Below are 24,392 nucleotides of genomic sequence, written 5' to 3'. Positions count from 1 at the left end.
GTTTCACCTTAATTAAGGCCAAGGGTATCATGGACTTGATTGTTGGTCCCAAGGGGAGGGAGGTCGTCCTAAACATAAAAACTCCTTTTGGGTCACAACACTTAAAAATTGAGGTCATCCTAAATGACTCCTTTCGAGTTGTGAAGGAAAAAATGCTGGATTTTTTTTTTAGCAGCAGCATCTGACTTTTGTGTCTGAACAAACTAGTTGCTCAAACATGGGAAAGTACAGCAGCTTTGAAGGATAGATTGAATGGGATAGGAAACCAATAAAAGATGTCTTGCACACACATCTTGCAATTATGCCTCATTTAAGCCTCATTATGCAGGGGCTATGTTCCAGGACACAAAAAGAACCAGAATTATCTTTTTCAAATCCAGTTGCACTCTTTATTTTTTTTTTTTTGTTACACTGATGCATTCCAGCTCTTCTAGATACATAGCGAAGAGGAGGGTGATAAGACAGTGCTGCAAGGTGGTATTTCTGAAGAGCAATAAATACTGTTCAAGAAAACTTGGAAGAGATAAAAATTATGGAGAAGTTTTGGGAAGAATGGGGGTGACGTTTGGCACCCATTAATGAACCTTTGGGATTATTCAGGGTTTTGAGTGATAATTTTTTATTCTTTTTTCACTGTGCTAGAAATCGGTAACTGTACTAACTACTACAGAAGAGAGAGAGAGATTCTGTAGTTGTGTGATGTTTTCAGTAGCAGCTTTCAAAATATGGTTGCAGCTGTGGAAAAGCAGACTGATTATTTCGCAGCTGCTCACAAAGACAACGTGACAAACTCTTAAGCCAAGCTGTGCAAACTATGCTGAGTCAAGTTCTGAAGGAAGTTTGTGATTCAGTAGTTGTCCATGCAGAAGACAGATACTCAGAAAGTGATTGTCCAGCAGCTACCAGGCTGGTTGATGTGAAGTTGTTTAAATAATGTATGCTATTTCCTGATGAGAAATGACTCAAGTAACTTTTTGGGGAAAACTGAAACTGAAGATGGTTCAGTATTTTGCGTGAACATGCATATGTTCATACAAAAGTGAATTTGAGTGATAAAAAATCTGGTACATCGCTGTTGGTTTTCTTGCAGGAAATAAATGTAACAGAAATGTCAGGTGAAGTGATGAAATTCCTTCAAATTTGTCACAATGTCCTTGAAAATGCTAGAATCAGAAAGGTTGATGCATTGAAATGTGAAAATCTACTTGAGCAACAAAGAGAGTCCCCCATGGAGAGTCGGCCAAGTCACGACAATCACACCAATATGGCTACATGCCATGCTCACTTTATTAAACAAACAGGTCATATTTATAACTTAAACCGACCGCTCACCCGACTCTACACACAGGTGATTGGATAAAAGTTTCTGGTCACGCAGGCATCCCTGTCGCTGCCTGGTGAGCATGCTGCAGGCGCCTGATCAGAGTGTGCCAATGAGAGTGTGTGGATTTCGATGAGAGTGTGTGGATTTCGCGGTCCCCAGGGCTTACTCTGCACCTGGCTTCTTGTTTGTGCATAGCTTGTTTTCTTTCTCACACTGCCTGTTCCAAGGACAATTTGAAGTTGCTCTGCAGTTTCAACTAACAGGCCTGGGTTGTCCAATCTGGACAATGGTAACGTATGTCGTCGGTCCTTTAAAAATCCCTCTACAGAGCAGTATGAAAAACACAGGTGCACTTAATGCTTTACCAGTGCTGTCAATAGAAAGCGAACTACTCGGATCTATCCCAGACCTTTAGTACCATAGGCACTGGGGATTTTTGCAAGGTTGAAGAGTAAGGTAGGCACTCTTTTTTTTTATAGGAACCTGTTGGACACTGGGTAAAGAAATGTGTGTGCAGTCCACTATGAGTAATGTATCAAGTAACAGGGCTGCTACTTATTTTTCAACATAAAATTACTCTCTCTTATTTGTTACTGCCTTACTAGTATTATTCTCTTACACTGTCGTATAATGCACAGACATATACGTGCATGAATTACTACTACAAAAGTTTCTATTGATTCCTACCAAGGAGTTAGTACTCCTTGTTAGTACTTGTGTTACTCCTTGTTAGTACAAGTGTTAGTACTGCCACCAGCTTGTAGTTAGGGTCTGAAATCTTGCTTAGATTTCTTGCTTGTAGGCCCTTTAAAAATTAGATTTACAGATTTTGAGCTTTTGACTTTTTTCCAAAGGGATGAGTGGGAATGGGAAACTAGTCCTTATAACGTTGTACCAGTCTCAGGTTCTAGAGGATGTTGCTGGAAACAGCTGTGTGCTGTATGTGTCCAGTCTCATCCTGTGTTACATTTTTCCCTAGGAAGAATCATTAGAACCAGCCTGAGAACAGTGGGTGTCATTCAAGATCACTCCATAAGAGACAAACAACTGTTAAAAAGAGGGAACATTAAGCTTGCATATAGTAACACAAAGTGCTTTTAACTGTATTGGTGCAGTGTCAGGTAATGTTTATGTAGACAAAAACAATAAAGATTTATGTTTCTGTTCTCGTAATTTCTATCTTTCCCAAGCTATAATACCAACTGCTTCTGTTTGACAGTTGTGACTTCCTCTACGTTGTTTCTGGGATACCAGCTCACCCCTTTGGACTAAATAAAACCTAGGAGCTGTTAAGTGGATGGGAGGTGATCACTGAAACCACAGTCATCTGTAGTACTCAGGGAGTGGGTTAGCTGAGATTTGTAATGTGGTGGGGAGAAGCAGAACTTCAAATTCAGCAAACCTGGGTTTAAAAATAGCAGGAAAGGTATTTCTCCAACATGGAAAACTGCAAGCATGGGTTATTACCTTGATCAGCTACATAATATGATGCTTCAACTAAACGATGTATGTAGAGTGAAATACTGTAGGGATAGCAACTGGAATTCCTGATTGCTTTTTCAGGGAGACATACTGTGAATTAATTTTATCAGAAGAGCAAAAGCTGAAAGGTGTGTATCTTGCAGTGTCTGATTTTTCAGTACTGAATGTAAGCACATTAGTAATGCAAATCTAAGCGTGAGTTAGGTTTTGGGTTGTTGGAAGGAGGTTTAGACAAGAGTAATTAATTTTTAGTGATCCAACACATAATTATTGAATGCACTTGAAAGTTTAGGGTTTCTGTTAAAGGATTATATTCCCTGAAGATACCATCTGTTCAGGAGTTTTGCTCATGATCCTTTGTTCTTGAAGTGCAAGACTGGCAGGAGTAGCTTTTAAGACTATTTGATTTTTTTCCTTAAAACTCTTGAGAGCAATAGCTAATGCCAAGTTTTAATGATGGCTGTCTAAAATGTTAATTCCCTTTCAAAAAGAAAAACTGTAGAATCTTAAGCTTCACTGTATTCAGTGAAGATTTCATACTGTGCTGGAACAAAGAAAAAGTGAGGTAGGGGGAGGAATATGTGGGTGTAAGGAGCACTGATTACTAAAATAATAATGCTGGTAAACATTAAGTACAGGGTTATTAGGACTGTTTTTTAGTTTTTACAAGCGGCTAGCTAGACCGTACCCTTGTAAAAAAACTCAAGACTCCTTAACTATTTTTTCCCCCTTCCTCTGTTTTACATGAACTGTTGAAGTTGATAGTATTAAAAAGTAGAAAGGAGGACAGATTCTGAGCTGGTCTAGGGGAGCAAGAGAACCAAGATCTATACACTTGTGTTGCAGCAGCCCTCCTTTCTGTTAGCTGCCTCCAGTGCTGCGCAGAAGAAGGGTCTCGGTGTTAAAGACTGCACATCAGAACTCTAGAGGTGGGCACTGGAAGAAGACTGGCTTGTTCCAAATTCCTCTTTAATCTTTTAGCTCACTGCATCTGAGTTGGCTACGGCTAGCTCTATTAAATGAAAACGGTCTGTATCAGTGGGTGACCTGTGGGGGCATTCCTGCATGTAAATCTCTTAGCACTTTTGCTTAGCAAAGAGGCTGATTTGTAGTAAATTTGACAGTACTATGTTACGAAGACTGTCAAGTACATTCTAATATCCTCATTGAGGAAACAATTGCATAGCCCTAGCTATTTTTGACATCTTAACATTACAGCAAGTGTTTGTTTTAAAATATGACCATCTGGGGTGGAGTGGTTTTCTTCAGTCTTGTTTTGGGTCTGGCTGAGATGGAGTTAATTTTCCCCATAGCAGCTGTTACAGTGCTGTGCTTCGTATTGGTAGCTAGAAAGGTGTTGATAACACACCAGTGTTCTGGCTACTGTATCAAGGCTGTCTCTCCAACATTCCCCCCTCACCCAGTGAGCAGGGGGTGGGCAAGATCTTGGGAGGAGACGCAGCTGGGACAGCTGACCCAAACTGGCCAGAGCGATATTCCATGCAATATTCCATACCGTGGAGAGGGGAGCAGGGGGGTATTGTGTTATTGCGGCGTTTGTCTTCCAGAGCAACTGCTATGCATACCGAAGCCCTGCTTCCTGGCTGGACTTTGCCTCCTGATGGGAAGTAGTGAATAAATCTTTTGTTTTCTTTTGCTTCTGCATGTGGTCTTTGCTTTTGCTTTATTAAACTGTCTTTGACTTGACCCACGAGGGTTTTTTTCCATCTGATTTTCTCTACTCCACCGTCCTGCTGAGGAGAGAAGTGATAGAGCAGCTTGGTGGGCACTTGCTGTCCAGCCAAGGTCAACCCACCACAACTCTTAGCAAGGAGACAAATAAGAGGAGAGAAATTAAAACAGGTACATTAAGAAGAGAGCCACACTGGCTCTGCATCCATGTGTTTGGTTTGACAGCTTATGTAGTCTGCTGTGGCTTTCTGGTGTTTTAGGTAAGAAAGGAAGCTAGTGTGGATATGCACTGGAAGTGTAAACCTTAGGCTGACAACTTTCTGCTACCAGGAAAAATACTTAATCTGGAAAAGCTGTATCCTCAAGTGGGTTTTAATTGATACCACACCTGTTTTTGCCAGATGGTGTTGTCAAATGAATCTGTGTTTCTCAAGGCTTTGCTCCTTTGTGTAATGTAAATAAGACACACAGGCAACCATGGAATGCCCTAAAACTTCAAGTTTTACTTTACTTTTAAATAACCTGGACACAAGTATTGACACAGCCATCTATCAAACTCAATTTAAAATAAAGCACACAGTTGCTTCATGAATACTTAATGTACATAGAACATATGCATCACATTAATATGTTTATGTATGTTGTTTTCAAACATATTTCTAGGAAGCTTTGATTTAAACAGGCCTTCCCAAAAGAAAATGTGCTATCAATTCAGTTCAATATTCACCTGTATAAAGATGATTGATTTGGCAACTTAAATGGTAGTGATTTCCCCACCCCACCCCTCCCCCCCAACCAGCGTCTTTAATAAAATCAGCTCAACAAGAATACAAGTTGCAAGGTTAGGGATATTGGTAAGAAGCTCAATGTAGAACACAAGTCAAGGCTAGCTCCTAATGAAAGAAACCAGCTAACAAGCAAGGGGACCAATATGGGATATACATAAATGCTTTTGTGGTGTGGTTAGCAAGCCCTCTTTATTGTATAAAATACGTGTTTTGCAAAGAGGTATCTCTATGTTGCAGGTGTTGCTAATTAGTAAGTGAGACAGTTCCACAACTTACCTATCTTTAGCACTTGCAGAAGTCTCTGAAGAGGTAAATGCAGAGGCACGAAGTTAAAATTCTTGGCATGAGATCAATTCAGCAGACTACAAGCAGAATTAAGATGACAGTGTCTCAAATATCAGTCCTTTGTCCATGTAAGGACAGGCCTGTATGGCATCCAACCCCAGGGTAAACTTTGCCTGACATGGTTATACATCAGCTGTCTTCTGCCTGACTCATCAGGGGGCACAGGCATTTCGGACTGACACCCAGACTCCAGGTCTGATAAACCAAACTGCCTCTAGGCGGTGAAAGCCCCGGGAGAGGCAGGGAAGGGCAGCAACTGTGGAAAGGGCAAGGTATAGCTCAGAGCTGTAAGACGCCAGCCACTTACAGATGTTGTAGGGCTGGTTTAGGGCTACAGAGCACAGCTGTGACACGGTGCGTGCTTTCAGTGATTGATGACTTGTAGGTATCTCTCACACAAAAATAACAAGATCACAAGAAAAGGCGCCTTTCCTCAGATGACTGAGGAAAAGAAGCTTGAAGAGAAAGGAGGCTCACACACATGGAAGAAGTTTCTTTTTCTGTACTATTAGCTGACAGTGATGTCCTTGTCCAAGTTTCGCCTTGTTCTGGCACTGATACTTAACATGTAATAGAGGTTTTAAGCTTCATCTTGCAGACACAAAACTGTATGTTAGTGCCCCAGACCAAGCATTAGACTTGCTAAAACCTACATAGTTTCATTGGAGAGAAGACCACCAGCTCAAATTCAGGATTCTTTCTGTAAATTTCTCATTTAAATGCAGAAAAAGTTGGCTTGGTTATGAAACAATTCTCCTGTGACTTGAGAATCAAAACCTATCTCTGTTAGACTAGAGAGAAGCCTATGTTTTGGTGCTGTGGGATAAGTAAAACCACACACTTGGCTGATGGTATCCAGCAATAATACACAAAAGCCCACAGGCAGGTGACAACATACTGGAAAACGTGAGGTTGGATATAAACCTTACACGTAATTTTCTTCTTAATTAGTGTTTGAGGATCGGCAAGATTTTGTCACTATGTACTGATAATTCTCAAATAGTAACAACACAAATCCTCCTAAAATAGTAGGTATATTCTACTTGCCTGGGCCTAAGTAAGGAATGAAGAATAATGGTCGTGATTTAGAAAGCAACAAACTACAAGCAGGTTCAAAATGCTCCAGCTTGGAGCACCTTCTTGAAGAAATAAAGAGTGGTTTTCATTGCAGATACTGAAACCAGTTCTTGTGTGGTTTGTTGTATTTCAGTAGTCTTCCAAAAGACTGTGATGCTCTAGATTAATCTGTATCACCACAATCTTTGCTACAGTGATGGGACCTTTTTTTGTGTTTGTTTGATTTGTGGGGGTTTTGCACTTTTTTTTTTTTTTTTTAAACCGGTGCTTTTGAGAATACTATATAAGATTATAAATATATCTTAAAGGATCATTTTACATTGAAGCAATGACAATGAAATCATTTAACAGACTTACAAAGCAGATTGAGCAAATACTGTAAGCCAAGCCCAAGAATGTCCTAGGATGAAATCCATAGTAAATTCAGAACCTCCATGAAAACAAAATTTTTACTGCAGAAGGGTTCTAAGTGCTTTCCTTCCCTTAGACTTGTTCACTGAGACTCAAGAAGCAGAACTGTCCAAAATAAGTGATCAAAGAAAAATATTTATAAATTAATCTGCCTTCCCTCACATGATGCAGCATCTCCCATAGCAATCTACTGTGATAGGAATATACAAACCGTATGGCTACCACCCTGACCAGTAGCATCCACCTGACCACCTCGCATCATGAAACAATAAAGAATCAAAAAATGAAGTGGAAAATAAAACACATCATACAAGGCTTCACTTCTCTGTTTTTTTAGTTAATACGTGTATTAGTAAACTCATTGTGAAGTGGAACTCAGATGCCTTATGCTTACTCCAGTTCTCAGAGTATTGCTTTTCTGACAGGGCTACAGTCCCCTGGTATGGTGTTGCTAGGGGTAGAAGACACAGGATCACTGCAAATCACTGGAGGCAGTCGGGGCAGAGTTTAAGAAGAAGAGATGTAAGAAGGTACGAGCTACCACAGCCATTTTCAATGCTGTTGGACAAATTCAATATTTAGTTTGGGGATTACACTTAGCAAAAGTAACTTTCACGACACAAAGATTTTGCTAAGCTTCTCAATTAAGTTAACAACACCAGAAGACTCATCCATGGGCTGACTGTGGAGAAAAGGGAGGCAGAGGAATAACTTTCAGCTATTTGTACAAAGTGATAGGACAGGAGAAGAGCTAGGCATCACTTCAGATACATACTAGAAGATAACCCACTCAATGTGCAGCATCATTAACACTTACTATTCCTACCATGACAATAGAAAAAAAATTGCAATTAACATACCTGAAATACTGCCTTCGTAATTTTATCATAGTAGAAATGGCTCAGAGAAAAGTATCAGAAATTACTAGCATTGATTATTTCATATGAAAAGAGATTAAGGCAGATTTTGCTAATCTAGTTTAATTAAAAAAAAAAAAAAGTCTATTTGCTAGCTGTCTTAAATCCTACTCCACAAGTTTCATTTAACCTGTACTTAAGTGCCTTGCTAAGCAGTCTCAATACGGTGGGTCAGTACATATTATCCATTTTTTTTCCAGTGTGGTTTACTATAAGGTGATAGATGTATTTCTGTGGTATGGAATATTCAATTCAACAGTCCCTCTACATAAAAGAGCATTAAAAAATGAGAACACTTAAAACTGCCAAGGGAAAGTAAGTCTGTATCACCTCTGGAACTCTCTGCTACAGGGTGTTACCGAGTGTATTATTTTTGAGCTAAAACAGGCTGAGTCAACTTTTGTATTGACAACTGTTGTTGTGCTAGGCTAAAATAAACCTTGTAAGAGCTATCAGTCCTCATGTCTCAGGACATAAGTTGATCCCCATATAAAATTGTGAAGATAATTCTCCCCATATCACACTGTATTGCACAATTGACCAAAAATATGACTATTTTGCTTCTCTTGAAGCATCTGGTCCTGATCATGTCAGTTAACAGTCATTTTTTGGAAAAAGGCGATTCAGTTACAGAGCAGACCATAAAGCCTGTTTTGTTGCAGCACTTCTTTTTGTTCATTTTTTGGAAATGTAACTGATGATCATTCAGTTTTACTAAGACTTTTCTTTTTGGTTGTCTAATCAGGCAGCTTCTCCTTGATCAGTCACACCACTAGAACAGTGTTGGTGATAAAAGCATTGCTCGGCCTTCCCAGCAAGCAGCCTGCGCTTCTGAGTGTCCTGAAGAAATTGCTACCACGTCAACGTCAGTTCCTTCCCTTGCACACACACATTAATTTTCAGTTTCCAAAGAATAAAATCCATTCACCATCTTCAGTTGCGGCAGTCAAGTCTCCACCTTGAAGTGGGAGACCTGCACAGTTTTTACGATCTTAGTGGTGGGTTTTCCACCAACGTTGTTAGTAGACAGTTGAGATGTTTCTTCTATTAGGCTGTCTTTAGATCCGTTCTGTCTCTGAAGGGAACAAATTAAAATATGTTGAAAAGGTATAGCAGAATTTAAATACTGCAATTTGATAACTGCTGCTATGACAGCCTTAGGCTAAGGATATAATACACACCAGGAATATTAACATCTCTACATTTATTTGATCAAACACGACTTTTTCCCCCTCTTGCCTCCTCTCTCCCCAGCTAGCTGCTGCCCCCCTGCACTATTTGGATGCATATTCCCTATTCAGGAAATGCCATGACTAATTATTTGATATTTAGCAGAGCACTGCAGGCAAGCTCTCACAGGGAATTAATGGCCACTGTTGTCAGGGGGTCTGGGGCAGTGGGGAAAGACAGGTGTTTGTGGACACTGAATATCATACCATTAATTCCTTCCAGGACATAAATTTAAGCCACATTGTATTGGACAGGAATGGAAATAAGACAATATTAATTTTGAACAGGACTCAGTAACACAAGTTACCCATTTCTACAGAGCACATAAATGTGCTTAGCCTTAAGTATACCAGCTTCCCTTGACTGCTGGAGCAAGTCCTTACAGAAACGTTGGACAGCTCATCTTTGACATCATATGCAGGAAAACAAGTAACCTGGAGCCTAATTCCTATATAAGAACAAGCAGTGTGTTAACTAGCCTTAAAGTGAAAAATACCTGTTTATCATTTTAAAATTGTTCAAGCTTAAGTTATTCTAACTGCTTATGAGATGAAATGTGACATGTTTTGCTGGTTATATTCTGTGCAGTTTCCACACTACATACAGTATTAGCATGTGGGTTTGGTATATCCACATGCCAGACCATTGGACATGATGACTGGTGTGGTAAGTTACATATTATGGAATTCTCCCATGTTTTGGTTTTCCTTTTGTGTGCTTGCACAGAAGACCTGCAAGTGCTTTTTGAATATCATTTACTTCTCACATTTTCAGCTCAATAAAACTAGCAAAGCTGAGAGATATGGTATGATAATGTATGATGAAAGCCATTGATGACATTTAAAAAGGCAAGTTCCATCCTTTTCAGATTTCAACAATGTAAAAAAAACATTCAGCATTTGGGGAAAAAAAGAAAAAAGAAAAAAAGCAGTGCTTTAAGGCTGAGCCACAAACCTCTAAGACGACCTCTAAGAAGAGGCAAATAAATGATAGTAGGCTGTGATTACAACTGCATCCCAAGCACACTTGTAATTTCAAGAAATTTTGAAAGTTGATTCTCCTCCTTTGGAGAACACGGTACTGTCTTAAGGAAGCATCAAACAAACCGGGAAAGGGTCCTCCAGCAGCAGAGGCAGGTGTTTGCAGGGGCATATGCTACAGAACTACATATATTTGGAAATATAAACAAAGTGTAAATATAAGCAAAATGTAAAACTTCAAGTTATGCTGCTGCTGAAAAAATCTCAGCCAGCTTTAATTTTCACTGAGAAACAAAGATCTAACTTAAATAAAGCACTAGACACCCCCCCCCCCACACACACACACACACACACCTTCTCCCTCCAAAAAAACAAGAAAAGGAAAATTGCAAAGGATGCACAACTACTAACCTGTTGGGTCAACTGGATGCTAGGACCTTTCGCATCTGAAGATCGTGTAACAGGCAGTGGAGGCACCAGATCAGTTTTCAAACTGGAATTACAATATTAAAAAAGGATATTGCTATAATGAAGTATAACTGTGCAGAGGAAGAATAATAAAATTGACCCAGAGAGCTACATTATCTGAAAAGCAAAATCTGAAAGGCTTATCACCTGACCTTAGATATTTTAAAGCTATCATACTGATCCTCTGTGGTTAGTGGGCACCTTCAGGGCATAGGTCATCCCATCCCTTCTCAAGGGGCTCTGAAGAGCTACTATTTAAAGGGTTGCCTGAATCGTACGCCAGCAACCAACCGCATTTCTGCTACTTGTAATCTAACCATGATCTTTGAACAACTTTTGGGCCACACTGAACCAGTCCATTGCTAATAACCACATTAACGTACTTCACTTCAGACAGGACAGATCTTTCACCGTCGGAGCACTGGGACCGCCGATACTGACGGTAGCTTCGAGGAGAATGTGAATGCCTAATGCGGATCGGGTCACCTTGAGTCCTAAGAGAGACACAGAATTCACAACAGTAGGTTAGTAAACCCATTCTTTGGCACAAAACCATAAATTCAGCTGCAGACTGAGAGATCCCCCCATTTCTTATTGAAGTGTAATGGACAGCTTCTTGCATTGGCTCAATTTAAAAGGCTGATGCTTTTCTTATGAGTCTGTACTTGGAATTCAATGCTTCAAAAGTGCAAAGCTCACAAACTGGTACGTCCATATTTGAGAATGAAATTTAATACAGAATGCATTAATATATACAGCTTTGACATCAGCCTTTTTTGTTTAGTGGTGTTGTGGAAGTTCATTATAATGCAAACTAGGATGCCATGCCTGCCACATGCAGCTGCTTGCACTAGCATCCCAAATGGGCAATTATCACAGTGAAATAGATGTTGGTTCTTAAGGAAACAGCTGTGTCCTGGCAGACCATGGCAGGTTTCCATGACAAGCAAGGAAAGGGTCTGAACTGGTCAATAGTGCCTTAGATGACTGGAGTAAAAAATTTAAACAGAAGTAGTTTAGGAAATAAATGGATTTGCTTGTCTGCATGCAGTTTTCTCTGATTCTGTAGTGCGTAACATAAAACAGATCTATGGATGGCACAGGGAGACATACAGAACATACAGACATCCAGCAGGTTCATGAGTATGTGGGACAGACAGGGAAAGATGGAGATTATTTTTCTCATATTTTGGAAAAATAAATAAATTAGGTTTTAAAAATATTAAGTATCCTCACCCAACCCATCCTACAGCATCTGGAGTAGACAAAAGCTTAGAGATCATGTGTAAACCCACTCCTAATTCAGTATGACAAAGTTCACAGTAAAATAAAAAAAAGGCGGGTTTTTATATTCACAAAGAAAAATCCTGACATAAACTCACTCTATTTTAGTGTATGGAATTTCTTTCAATTGTTCCTCAGACAAGCCAGATGGATCCACAAGCTCCTTCCTAGAAAGGATTAGCAAAGTAAAAAAATGTAACAGTAGCTACCAACTGCAAAACCACTCTTATTTTTATTATGTTAGGCTGAAAAGATTTACTGAAACAAGCTGTTGGCAGCCCTGAAGCTATCTTAACATCAAAATAGGAAACCTGTTAAGAAATGTGTCTAACTTCACGTTGATTGCTTCAACTGCGTGTCACATCCTGTTCCACCTTCCTCTCACCTCCCTGCAAATCTGATCTTGTTGCTTCACAATATCCATGAACATGGTGTATACTGAACATCAAATATGCTTTGGAATAGCTAACTATCTTCCTAATTCATAGTTCTACAGCATATAGGGCCTCATCCTAGAACTGTCAGTATTACAAGCAAGGTCATTTTGGAAGCCACAGAGGAATACATCTCTAAAATGCTGTGTTCTTTAATAATTCAGCTACATATAGTGGTCATCTGTATTCAGTGCATTCAGTGATCTGCAGTACCTTCTACACATAGCAGGCCATTAACATCCACATAATGTACTGTGGCCCATCACTAAATCACAATATAATGCCTTATAACCACAGTGCAGGAGATGTGAATAATCAGAAGCAAAGCAAGCAGTCACTCAGATCCTACAAGGACTGTACTTACTGAATATGTTTCCACAGTTCTTCTTTAGCTTGTACATCTGGGCTCCTCCTATAAACACCAACAAAGACAACAAAGGTGGAACTATGAAAACCATTGTCTGATGTGTTGCTGTTCAAATAACTTAACAGCACAGACCCTGTACAGAAATCATAGTAAATGTAATCCACCAGTTACTTCAATTCTAAGGTTTGTTATCTCAGAAAATGCATTAAACTTCATCGTTTTGTTCCAACTGAAAAGTCATTTCTTGTCTTTTGACTTGAGTATGCATAAAACATAAACAGCAGAAATTTGCAAGCCAAAAGCCAAAACAGTGTTCAGCTGCTGCCAGCCCTTACCCAGCTGAGAACAATGTGGTTTGGGATAACACTTTGTAAAAGACCCTCAGAAATGTCCTGTGACACACAGAGAAAGCCCTTTGTGGGCAGGAGGAGGGACAGGCCATGCCAGACTGAGACACCAGTAATCCCTGGCCATTCCCAGTGAGCACCAGTAAAGAGGACCTGTTGCTCAGGTCACCTCTTGCTTACTTCCTTTACTTTTGTGACGTCCAGGACAAAAAGCCGACAATGAACAAACCAAACCAGCAACACACATACTCTCACACACACGTATTTTAGCAAGTATTTCATTCACAGAGAAAGTACTTAGCTAAAATCGTGAGTTCCCTGTTGCAGACATAGAGATGTAGTAAAGTAAACATGAATGGCATGCCTCGCATTTTCTGCTGATTATAAGAAGACATTGTCTTCAAACTGGATCCCATTTATTTTTATTTTTCTTACTCTATTTTATTGCAGGATTAGTGCAAAGCCACGTCTGTTGTTGAAGTTGTACCTAGAATTCACCAAAACCCATGCAAAATAATAGATTAAGCATTTTATAGTGGCAGGGACTACATTGCATGGAGAGATCAGATAACTTTTTTCTTTGGGATTATACAAAGTCAGTGTGGACAGCCAGACTGATATTCCACACCATCTGAGATGTGAGGGCTGCAACTTTTAGACAGAACTAGCACGCATATAATGCTCCCACTGAAGGCACAGTTTCTCAAAGATTTAAGTCTTACATCATCAGATCATACAGCTTGCTTTTTTTCCGTTAAACAGAAGGGTCTATCATATTTGAAGATGCTTTTGGAGTGATATAATCCAAATCTAAATGAAGATCAAGGAGGACAGCAGAGTTCTGCATCTACTAAATTGGCTCTCCTTTGACCAGTGACACAGCTGTGTCAGAAATAAATCCAAATTGCTCTCTAGCACCAACAGTTTCACTGTTTTCTTATTTCACCACTACTGTGGTTGGCTCATTTCCAGACTTCAGCCTAGGAATAATGTTCAGAGACATCTACATTGCAGTAAATGTTTTACAGTTCGTGTAAAGGCAAATTATGTAGGGATGGTAATGTTTTGGGTTTGGGGATTTATTTATTTATATTTTTTTTAGATTTTACAGGTGCAGAAGTATTGGGAGGTATTAGTTTGCTGCTTCGTAAATACCAGAGAGAGATAGAAAGGTGAGAAACAGCTTTACATCTGTGATTCCCTATTGGGACTAATATGAACTAATTCATAACCTTCTTAGGCTCCAGGGTGGCAACAGCTTTCCAGGCAGCATGACACAGCCACCCCAGATGATTCCCATCCTTGACAGACCACTCTGCTGCCGGTTCCATTTGCTCAGGTCTTCATGATGGCAATAGTTATGACCACGAGTAGCTTGCAGTCCCATTTTTCTCAGCATTCATAGCTTTTTGTGGCTTTGTGTCTTACCATTATAATGCATTTAGTTTTCTCTCGATTTTCACTTCTCCTGTCTCTCCTTCACCCTTCTTGCATTTACTTCTCCTTCTCTCCTTCTTACATCTGTTCATGCTGGTTTTAACTCGCTGATGCAGTAGCTTGGTGTACAGTGGCATTTAACAGCCCTTTTTACCCCTCAGTTTGAATTGGTTTCTCCTTCCTTGCAACCCCCTACTCGCAAAATAGCAGCTACAAACCCTGCATTCACCCTGCGGCTGGAAAGGCAGGCATCCTCCTCTGAGGCTGAATAATCAGGCAGTGGGGAATGAGAAAGCTCCCTGAAAAAACAGGGAGGCTTTGTAATGCTTACAAGCCCTAGTTTGCCTGAGGAAGCAAACACTCAAGGTCGCTCCCAAAGGAAATACAACAGTTCAGGACATAGCCTGAAGTCTGTTATATCACCAAGCACCATGAGAAGCCTCACCTGCAATAAGAAATATTAATTTGTGGGGCAGTGGAGAAAGATAGTAGTTAAGTAAGAAGTCATCTTTGTTTCTCTGTTTTTCTAGGAACTGTGCCTCCTGCTTTCTGCAGCCAACTCCAGGTGTTAATTCTGTGAGCTCTGCCATTCTCCCCTCCTTCCACCCCTGCAACTACACTAAAATGAAAGCCACTGCTGTAAAATACCCATTTAGCAATATGGCATCCCACAATAAAAAAATTAAAAAAAAATAAGGAAAGGGCTAAACACAGTGATTCCTCAGAACAAACTGCTTTTATGAATTCCCATCCCAACCTCATTTATTTTCCATCTGTTTAAGTGTTACCATACTGGGATAACCTCACAGCATTTATTCCAGTTAACTCCCCACATAAGAAATATCTAGAAATACGATACAGATAAAGTATCTTAATAAATGTATTTTCCTTCCAAAGGCCTGTTCCTGCTTCCTTTGAAGGCAAAATGAAGAAAAGCTTACAAAAAGAAAGGTCTGGTTAAGGTGAAATGTAGGTATTGCATATACTGCATGGGAAATTCATGTTTGTATATGTTCTTAACAGCCCACAATACAGCAATCCTTCCATTAAATCTTTAAAGGCAGATCACAATCACTCTTTCAATTTGTTTTCATCCTTTTACTCGGAATTGTTTTAGAATTCACAGTTTTTGACATATCATGTATACTCAGATTGTCCTATTGAAGTATCCGAATCACTAGCTTCTGGGACAATTTGTACACTAATCAGATTCTCTAATGCACAAGAAACGTAATGGGAATTCCCAGTAAGTGATGAGTCTCTAGGGTTTTTTTTGTTTATTTTTATTTCATTTTCACAAGCTTGAATGACTCCACACATTAATAAGGTCTACATCATTTTTTGTGTCTGCATCTGCACCCTTATTAATATTTCAGTTTGAGTCACAAATGGTAAATTTAAATAGCCATGGAATTTTAATAGCCATTCTTCTTAATTAAAAAAAGCCCTTTGGCTACACAGATGTTTTACATGAACTCTTGAAAATAAACCCTGTAGAACTAGAATTGGGAGTGCTCCCTATTTGCTGATTCCTTTAGGAGAAAGAAAGGTCAAATTCTTGTCAAATATCTTTATTCCTGAGACCAAGGAGACACACCTCACCACCAAATGATTAATATTACTCATTATCAAACAAATGAAATGTTTGATAATGTTTGCCAGGCACAATAACAAATATTTCAGCCATTACTTCACGTTTCCAAAATGAACCTCTAGTTAAGCTGACCGTGATAAGGAACTTAAGGTGAAAGATGTATCTGTACTACTAAAATAAGGTGTTTGTATCAATTGCTAAGTGTGCAAATTTAAATGACCATATGAATGGATTTAAAAGCAAAACCAGCCATACCCTGCACCCTAGGGAATCACATTTCCCTTCAGTCTGACCTGCATCCAGTCATGTAAGCAAACAGCTGAGCCAAATTTAGTTAAATGCTCTTACAACCTACTGCAGTTTAACAGTTAATTGCCTTTTTACTAAATTTATTCTAAGCACTTTGAAAGGAATTCCCATTTTACTTTTTTTAGTTCTTACTTGCATATGTTAATGTTCTCTGCCATACTTGGGAGGTTTGGGCTTATTTTGTTTTTTAGGTTTTGGTTTTTTTTTTAAATTGAAGAGTGAGACAAAAAGGAGGAATATATTCATCACTAATGCAATAGGGAAAAGAAGTGAGAAGCCATCCAAAATCTTCAGGATTTCCTCATTTCTTTGCTTCCTCTAACACCCTTCCTTGTTTAGTAAGATGCTACACGTTTATGGCTTTTTGCTAATACACTAAATATAAGTCAGAATGTCACTGTGCTGGAAAATAAGACATTTTGTAAGTTAAGTTAGCCACAAGAGGGAGCCCATGCTGGCCAACCAATTACATTTACTTGTTCTATAGGAAAAAAAGAAAAGCTGGCTATAAATTTAATCCAACCATTATTAACTGAGTACATTTCCTAGTTTACAGCACTTTCTGTATATAATAAAAAATGTAAATCAAACTTAATCGGCTATATTTTGTGGATTCCATACAACTGAACTTTAATATCCCTGATTTTTAGTAATATATCATTATACAATTACACCTAATAACATTTGACTTTTGCACAGCTGAAAGTGAACAAGTCTGTACAAAGCCAGTTAAAGTAGAAATTCCACCATTTGGAATTTTAATGGCAAATTCTATTTCTCATAAAAGAATGAAAAATATACACTATGAAACTGGAGACACAAAGGAGTCCTAGCAACATGGGCAACTGAAAACAGAACTCAAGTGGATTTTAATACTGGAAACTTCAGTGCAGATTATGGTATGATCAATATGAGTGAAATAATAATTTAAAGCACTGTACAGTTTCTCTTGGTACATCTTAACACAAAAGGTAAATTTAAGAAAAGGCATTAATGCGAAGTACCTATCTAAGTGTGTTACAGAGGTCACACCTTACGCCATCAGCATCAGGGCTGGCAACTCATCCGTGTCAGCTGGGCAGTGAGGGTAGGTATATGGTTTCAAAGATGGCATCTCCTTCCTTCTCTCCCAGTGCCTCATAGCTGCTCTCCTGGCACTCTGCAACACTCCAGGCTCTGCCCTGCCTTGCCCTGCCCTGCCTTGCCCTGCCTGCTGGGCACGCAGATCCTGGTGCTGCTTTGGATGGTGGCTTGCATGGCAGATTAGGCTGGACACAAACTTAATACAAAACAGTGTGTCTATACCTCCAAAACATGTCATTAGAAGAAAAATAGGAATTACAAGAAACCAGCATTTTTGTTGGTTTGAGAAAATTAATTTTAGAAGCTGACAACTTCACCATGTCAAAACCAGCTGTCAGCAGGAGCAGCATCACCTGGCAGCACAGCTCCATCAGGGAAGTCCTGCCATCAGGACGCAATATATTACTGACTGCTGCTTGCCAATGGTAATTTTGCATGGAGACGTCAGCAGTGGGTCTCATCTGGAACAATACTGCAGACATTATGAGATTAAACAAGTGAGCATGCATTTCACAAAAATGTCTGGAGATACTCCTCCTGCTTTTTAACATGCTACAGCAGCCTTGATTTTCACATCAAGGAGGAGAAGGGTTACATACGATCGAGATCTGTGCCTGGATCGCCGGTAGTTTGGATCCACCTGGTTTTTCTCCTTTTGTCGCCGTAGCACAGCTTCCCACTGAGGAGCTGAGTCAACCATGTCATTCTCTTGACGTAATCTGCAAAAGAAGTACTAGGAGTTTAGTCTGTGGTCTTTGATGCAGAATGCACGGAGAAGCAATGGGGTATCTTTTTCCCCACAAAAATCCAGATCCTGCCAATGTAATACCTTATATTTTCATCCTGCTGAATTGTAATTGATGTTCCCAAACTACATTAAAATCTAAGAAGCTGTATCAAAGCAAACTCATGGATTTCTTATTTAGAAATAGCATAAGACAAAAATGAAATTACCCAGGCCTTTATGAACAGGCCCAGAACTTGAATTCATCTTCCCAGCCCAAGCCAAACATCTACAATTTTCTTCCTCTTCACATATTCCAGCCCACCTCACCTGCAGCAAGTATAAGCCCCACATCATGATACAAGGCTCTACTACTACAACTTTTCTAAATACTTTGTTGCAGGGATGCAGGGAAAATCCCCCAGGGATGCCCTTGGTGAGTTCCCGCTCAGAGGAAGCTATTCCTTCACCCTGACCTGCCACAAAGCCCAGAATGCATGCAGGTCTGCCCGTCGGCCCCAGGTACATAGCGTCCTGCCACTGCACCCCTTCTGTGCTGTCCCCTGTGGCTTTGGCCTCTGTCTCTGATCGTGAGCTTCTCAATGACATGATATGCCTTTAACTTCTCCTTTTTGTTTTGGTTTGCTTTTTTTAAAATCCATGAATCCATTATGGGAATGTAGTACAGATTAAACCAAATGTCAAAATCCTATAAATTCAGCATGTTTCTTAGCAGGCTGAAGTACCTATGCAACAACCCAACCAGCCAGACCAAGCAGCATGCCAGCATTTGGCCAAAGCTCTACAGATGCTTCGTAGTTTCGAGGTTGCTGAAATGGGTGGTGTGATGAAGTGCTAAGGTGGAACAAATTAGTATGTTTGGTCACAGCACTGAATTTAAAATTCAGCAGGGATTTAGAAACAACCCTGGAAAATATCACTCCAGGAGTGGGCTCTCTGATAGGATAGTATGGCTGGCATACTGAAGAAACCAGAGGAGTTTAACAGAAAACAACAGAAAACTGACAAGTAAAACAAGCCAGCAGAGATAAAGGGATTACACCGGAGACATGACTGATAGGAGATGCAAAGCATGCTGCTGTTGTGGCTTTTCACTACAGATGTGCCTTCCTCCTTGAGTTTTGAATTGTATCAGGCTAAACTGGCTATGCAGGCTGCTGCTTTTCCTCTAATCAGATCTTCTCTCACATGCATAATGGATTTTGAGCTGGATCCTCAACTAGTGTAAAGCGCTACAACTCTACCAAATGGTACCAAGCATCCAGAGAAAACCGCAAACATCAGGTTTTGATTTCTAAGCAAGTCTTTTTAAACCTGTAATCTGGTGACAGGGATTAACATAAACTTCTATCTAAAGATTCAGCAAAAGAACTCGCACAGCAACAAGTAATGAATTGTGATTTTCGTCCCCAGTAATCCAATTTGTGGAGGCTGCAATAATTTCACATGGTATAAACACAGTCAAATGCCTCCCACATATGGCAATCACTTGCACAAAAATAAGACAGGCAGCGGCCGGACCAGCTGCCATGGGTGGTGGATCTGCCAGCTTGCCAGTACAGTACCTTGCCCCATCTCTCCCACACAACTCCTAACAGGTCAAGTAGACAGCTGTGCACTGAAGAAGGCATTTGAATGCTTGCCATAAAACATCTAAGAGACACTCATTCTTCTCAGGAAACCCACACAATGTAGCAAGAGCACGAGCTCCATACCATGGCACAGAGCACATGAGATCCTGCACCTCTGTGCCTGAAGCCCCACTTCCACACTGACCACAAATGACCTCTCATTAAGGGACTAAACACATCATTTCTGCTCTGGTCTATTCCACTAATCTAGTAGATTAGCATCTACCACTGCATGGCAAGCACAGTCCTTTGCAATGCTTTTATCTATCCCAAGTAATTCCTACTCTGCCTCCTTGCTTCTACTTGTTGCAACATTGTTCACCACTGTTATTTATCTCTTTAATTTCAGCACAATACCAAAACCCTAAATACATAAAATAGCACGGGAGTTGTTAAAATAAGCAGTGTCAGCACACTGAAATAAGAAGGAATAAAGCATTCATTTCGCAGCTGCAAAGAAAGGTACTCCGCTCACATTTAGCAACATAAAGGATGACCCAGGTAACACAATCCCTACACGAAATACATTATTTAGATGCAATGACCAAATCATAACAATTTTGGGGCAGAACCTTTAGCTTTTTGGCCACAGAGATGACCACAAAAGCCAAACACCCACCTCACCCCAAAAAGAGTGGAAAGAAACTTAACTCATAACCTAAACTTCTATTTAAAGATAGTTCTAACAAAAAAGTGTTGCCCTTGTACTCAGTCCATTACAACTTCCCTTTCACTCTTTTTACTTTTTGCTCCCACAAAGGAACAAGTTCATTTATGCCTTATAGAAAAAAAATCCTTGTTAATGACAGGTGAAATAAATCCAGTTGAGATTAACAGCTATCACAGTGACAAATTAAAGATTGTTTGCAGGAAGACTTGATGGTAAAATGGAAAGTCCTAAGACTATCCTCACTCATCTGTTGACTTAAAGACTTTTTTCCCCATTTCAGGTGACGCCATAGCACGCTACGTTTATGCAATGATAACCTCTCTTAAGACAGGCAACTTTGAAGACTTGATTCTTGAAACCTCACTTAAAATATCTGAGCAATAAGCTATCATTTAGGTACAATGTACAACAGTGAGGGGTTCGCTGGGGATGTGAAGTCCAAAGGCAGGCTCAGTGGCAGTGACTGTGAGATGGTGGAATTCAGAACCTGAGAGGAGAGAGCTCAAAAAACAAGACCACAACCCTAGACTGCAAGGGAGCAGGCTCTGGCTTTTTCGAAGATCTCCTTGGAAAAGTCCAGTGGGATAAGGCCGTTGGAGACAAAAGAAGCCTAAGGAAGTGGGTTGGTATTCAAGGGTCACTTCGTCCAAGCTCAAAAGAAGTCCATCCCAGTGAGTAGGAAGTCAGGCAAAAATGCCAGAAGGCCTGCATGAATGAACAAGGAGCTCCTGGCAAAACTCAAACACAAAATGGAAACATGCAGCAGGTGGAAACAGGGACAGGTAATGTGGGAGGACACAGGCATCACCTAGCATGCAGGAATTAGGTTAAGAAAGCCAAATGTCAAATGGAATTGTATCTGGCCAGGAACGTCAAAGGCAACAAGAAGGGTTTCTGTAAGCAGACAGGTTACAAAAGGAAGGATAAGGCCCACTGCTGAATGAGGCAGGTGACCTGGTGACACAGGACATGGAAAAGGCTGAGGCACTGGATGTCTTCTTCACCTCAGCCTTTACTAGCAAAACCTGCCTTCAGGAATCCCAGGCCCCAGGTCCACGGAGAAAGGCTGGAGCAAGGAAGACATACCCTCAGTGGAAGACGATCAGGTCAGAGAAGACCTGAGCAAACTGGGCATACTTAAGTCCATGGGCTCATGGGTGCAGAGGTAGCTAGTTTCCGTCATTGCAAGGCCTCTCTCAATGATCTCTGAATGATCATGGTGACTGGCGGAAGTGCCCAAAGAATAGAGGAAAGCAAATGTCACTCATGTCTTCAAGAAGAGGCACCCAAGGAACTACAGGTTGGTCAGCTTCACCTCCACCTCCAGAAAGGTGATGGAGGTATGCAAAAGCTAATCCTGGAAACCATTTCCAAGCACATTACTGACAAGAAAGTAACAAGGAATAGTCAGCATGGACTTGGGAAGGGGAAGTCATGCTTCACTAGCTTGAGAAACTTCTACAGCAGAATGACTGGCTTGGTAGATGAGGGGAAATCAGTGGATATTGTCTACCTGGACTTCAGGAAGGCTTTTGATGTTGTCTCATCACAAGCTGTTGAAGTATGGGCTGCATGAGCAGACAGTGAAGTGCACTGAAAACTGGCTGAACAGCCAGGCCCAGAGGATAATGATCAATGGCACAAAATCTGGTTGGAGGCTAGTAACAAGCGGTGCACGCCAGGGGTCAATATTGGGTCCATTCCTGCCTAACATCTTCGTTAATGATTTGGATTATGGGGCAGGACATACTCGCAAGTTTTCAGATGAAACCAAATTGGGAGGAGAGGCTGATAAACCAGACAGCTGTGCTGCCATCCAGAGGGACCTGGACAGGCTGGAGAAATGAGCCAACAGGAACCTCGTGCAGTTCAATAAGGAGAGGTGTGAAGTCCTGCACCTGGGGAGAAACAACACCAGGCACCAATACATGCTGGGAGCTGCCCAACTGGAAAGCAGATTTGCAGAAAAGGACCTGAGATCCCAGTGGACACCAAGTTGAACATAAGCCATGAACCTGCCCTTGTAGCAAAGAAGCTGAATGGTATCCTGGGATGCATTAGGAGTATCGAGAAGTGTGATCCTTCCCCTTTACTCAGCACTGGTGAGGCTACATCTGGAGAGTGCACAGTTATGGGCTCCCCAGTATAAGACATACTGGAAAAAGCCCAGCAAAGGGCCACCAAGATAATGACGGGACTGGAGCATCTCTCCTATAAGGAAAGGCTAAGAGGGCTGAGACTGTTCAGCCTGGAGAAGAGAAGGCTCAGGGAATCTCAGCAATGTATGTACATACCTGAAAAGACAGTGCAAAGAGGATGCAGCCAGGTTCTTTTCAGCGATGCCCAGTGCCAGGGCCAGAGGCAGTGGGCACACACTGAAACACTGGAGGTTCCTCTTCAATGTCAGGAAATACTTGTGCACTGTGAGGGTGACCAAACACTAGCACAGGTTGCCCAGGCAGGTGGTGAAGTCTCCATACTTGGAGATATGCAAAAGCCATCTGGGAATGGTCCTGGGCACCCAGCTCTAGGTGGCCCTGCTTGCGCAGGGAGTTGAACCAGATGACCTCCAGAGGACCCTGCCAACCACAACCATTCAGTCATTCTGTGATTCTAATCAAATGGATCTTCTAAGTGTAGTCAAGTAGAAGACAATGCTCTAGTATACATTGTCTGCTCATTTACTATACTTTTATCCACACAATAAACGTTGACCACAGCATTAAAAAAAGCAACTACATTTCTTCTGTGATTGAAATATGCTCATCACAGTTTCTTCCTTGATTTCATATGAACATCTGCTTAGGATAAAATACTCATGTGATGGAGTGAAACCTCTACGACTGATTAAGATCAAGTAGAGTTTCTCCCTAACCTTTTTCCAGCATTGTTTCAAAAGTTTTCACCTACATTTCTGTTTTTCTCTGATAATTTGTTTTCATCTGATAAATAGTTTAGAGTGATGTCTTCTCATGTGAACAATATATTCTACTCTTCTAAGATCAGAAGCTGATCCTTTTGGGTAATATAAGAATTCAGTCACTTTATTCCAATAAAACAGTATAACCTTTTGTCTGCTTGTGGGGCCTGATTACCGTACTGGGAAACAAATCAGTATTAATCTATGCAATAGGTAAAACTTTAGTAACAGCAGTTGCAAGCCTCATTATATTCTCCCATTTAACCCTGTTAGGCCTGGCTCACCTCTGCTAACAGTAAAACTATTCAGTGCCTGTGCCCTTTCAGCTTATCATATTCCTGATGTGGCTGCTAACAAAATGCAGAAATTCATTATGACTGGTGGTTTCCCTGCACCTGATGACAAGGAACAGGTCTCAGACATCCAGCTCATTTAGTACTTGTTTACTTCAACATGTAAGGACTTTTAATCTGGTCTGATTTCAAGTGACCACCTAAGAGTAAGAGATGCTGCAAATGCTATAACTTTCTGATGTATCTTACATTTCAGAAAATGCGAAAAACATAAAAACAATGCACAGAAACTGATTTTAGTTCTTTTTAATTTTAAGCACTTTTCCATGACACGAGGAAGGATTGGTAAAGGCCCTTTTATTCTTCAGAAAATGATAAGCAGAACGTAATCCTTACAATTCAACCTTTATATTGCAAGAAGCTCTTAAAAACATTCTTGTGGTCAGTTTCTAATTTCCTTCACTTGCTTGTGGATCTCCCTGAACAAGAAATCTCACAGGAGAAAAAACCTGGCAAGAGTGTTCTAAGAGAAAGGGATACAAAATACCATTTACCTACTGATCA

The 24,392-nt window shown here is 40.5% G+C and overlaps 1 protein-coding gene across 4 annotated transcripts in view; it reads right to left on the bottom strand.

Moving 5' to 3' along the window:
* Positions 1–6,126: 6,126 nt before the first annotated feature.
* EPB41L4A (erythrocyte membrane protein band 4.1 like 4A) overlaps positions 6,127–24,392 on the bottom strand; it is a 134,159-nt gene continuing 115,893 nt past the window's right edge. For all 4 annotated transcript variants that reach the window (XM_040580447.1, XM_040580448.1, XM_040580450.1 and 1 more), the window contains 6 exons: positions 18,169–18,288; positions 12,797–12,844; positions 12,097–12,165; positions 11,098–11,208; positions 10,658–10,739; positions 6,127–9,111 (listed from right to left, as the gene is read on the bottom strand). In XM_040580447.1, coding sequence (XP_040436381.1) covers positions 8,983–9,111; positions 10,658–10,739; positions 11,098–11,208; positions 12,097–12,165; positions 12,797–12,844; positions 18,169–18,288 — 559 coding nt within the window. In that variant the 3' untranslated portion in view covers positions 6,127–8,982. The remainder of the gene's footprint in view (positions 9,112–10,657; positions 10,740–11,097; positions 11,209–12,096; positions 12,166–12,796; positions 12,845–18,168; positions 18,289–24,392) is intronic.

The sequence above is a fragment of the Falco naumanni genome, chromosome Z (assembly GCF_017639655.2).
Source record: "Falco naumanni isolate bFalNau1 chromosome Z, bFalNau1.pat, whole genome shotgun sequence".
Lineage (NCBI taxonomy): Eukaryota > Metazoa > Chordata > Aves > Falconiformes > Falconidae > Falco > Falco naumanni.
This window is presented reverse-complemented; position numbering and strand designations above follow the sequence as displayed.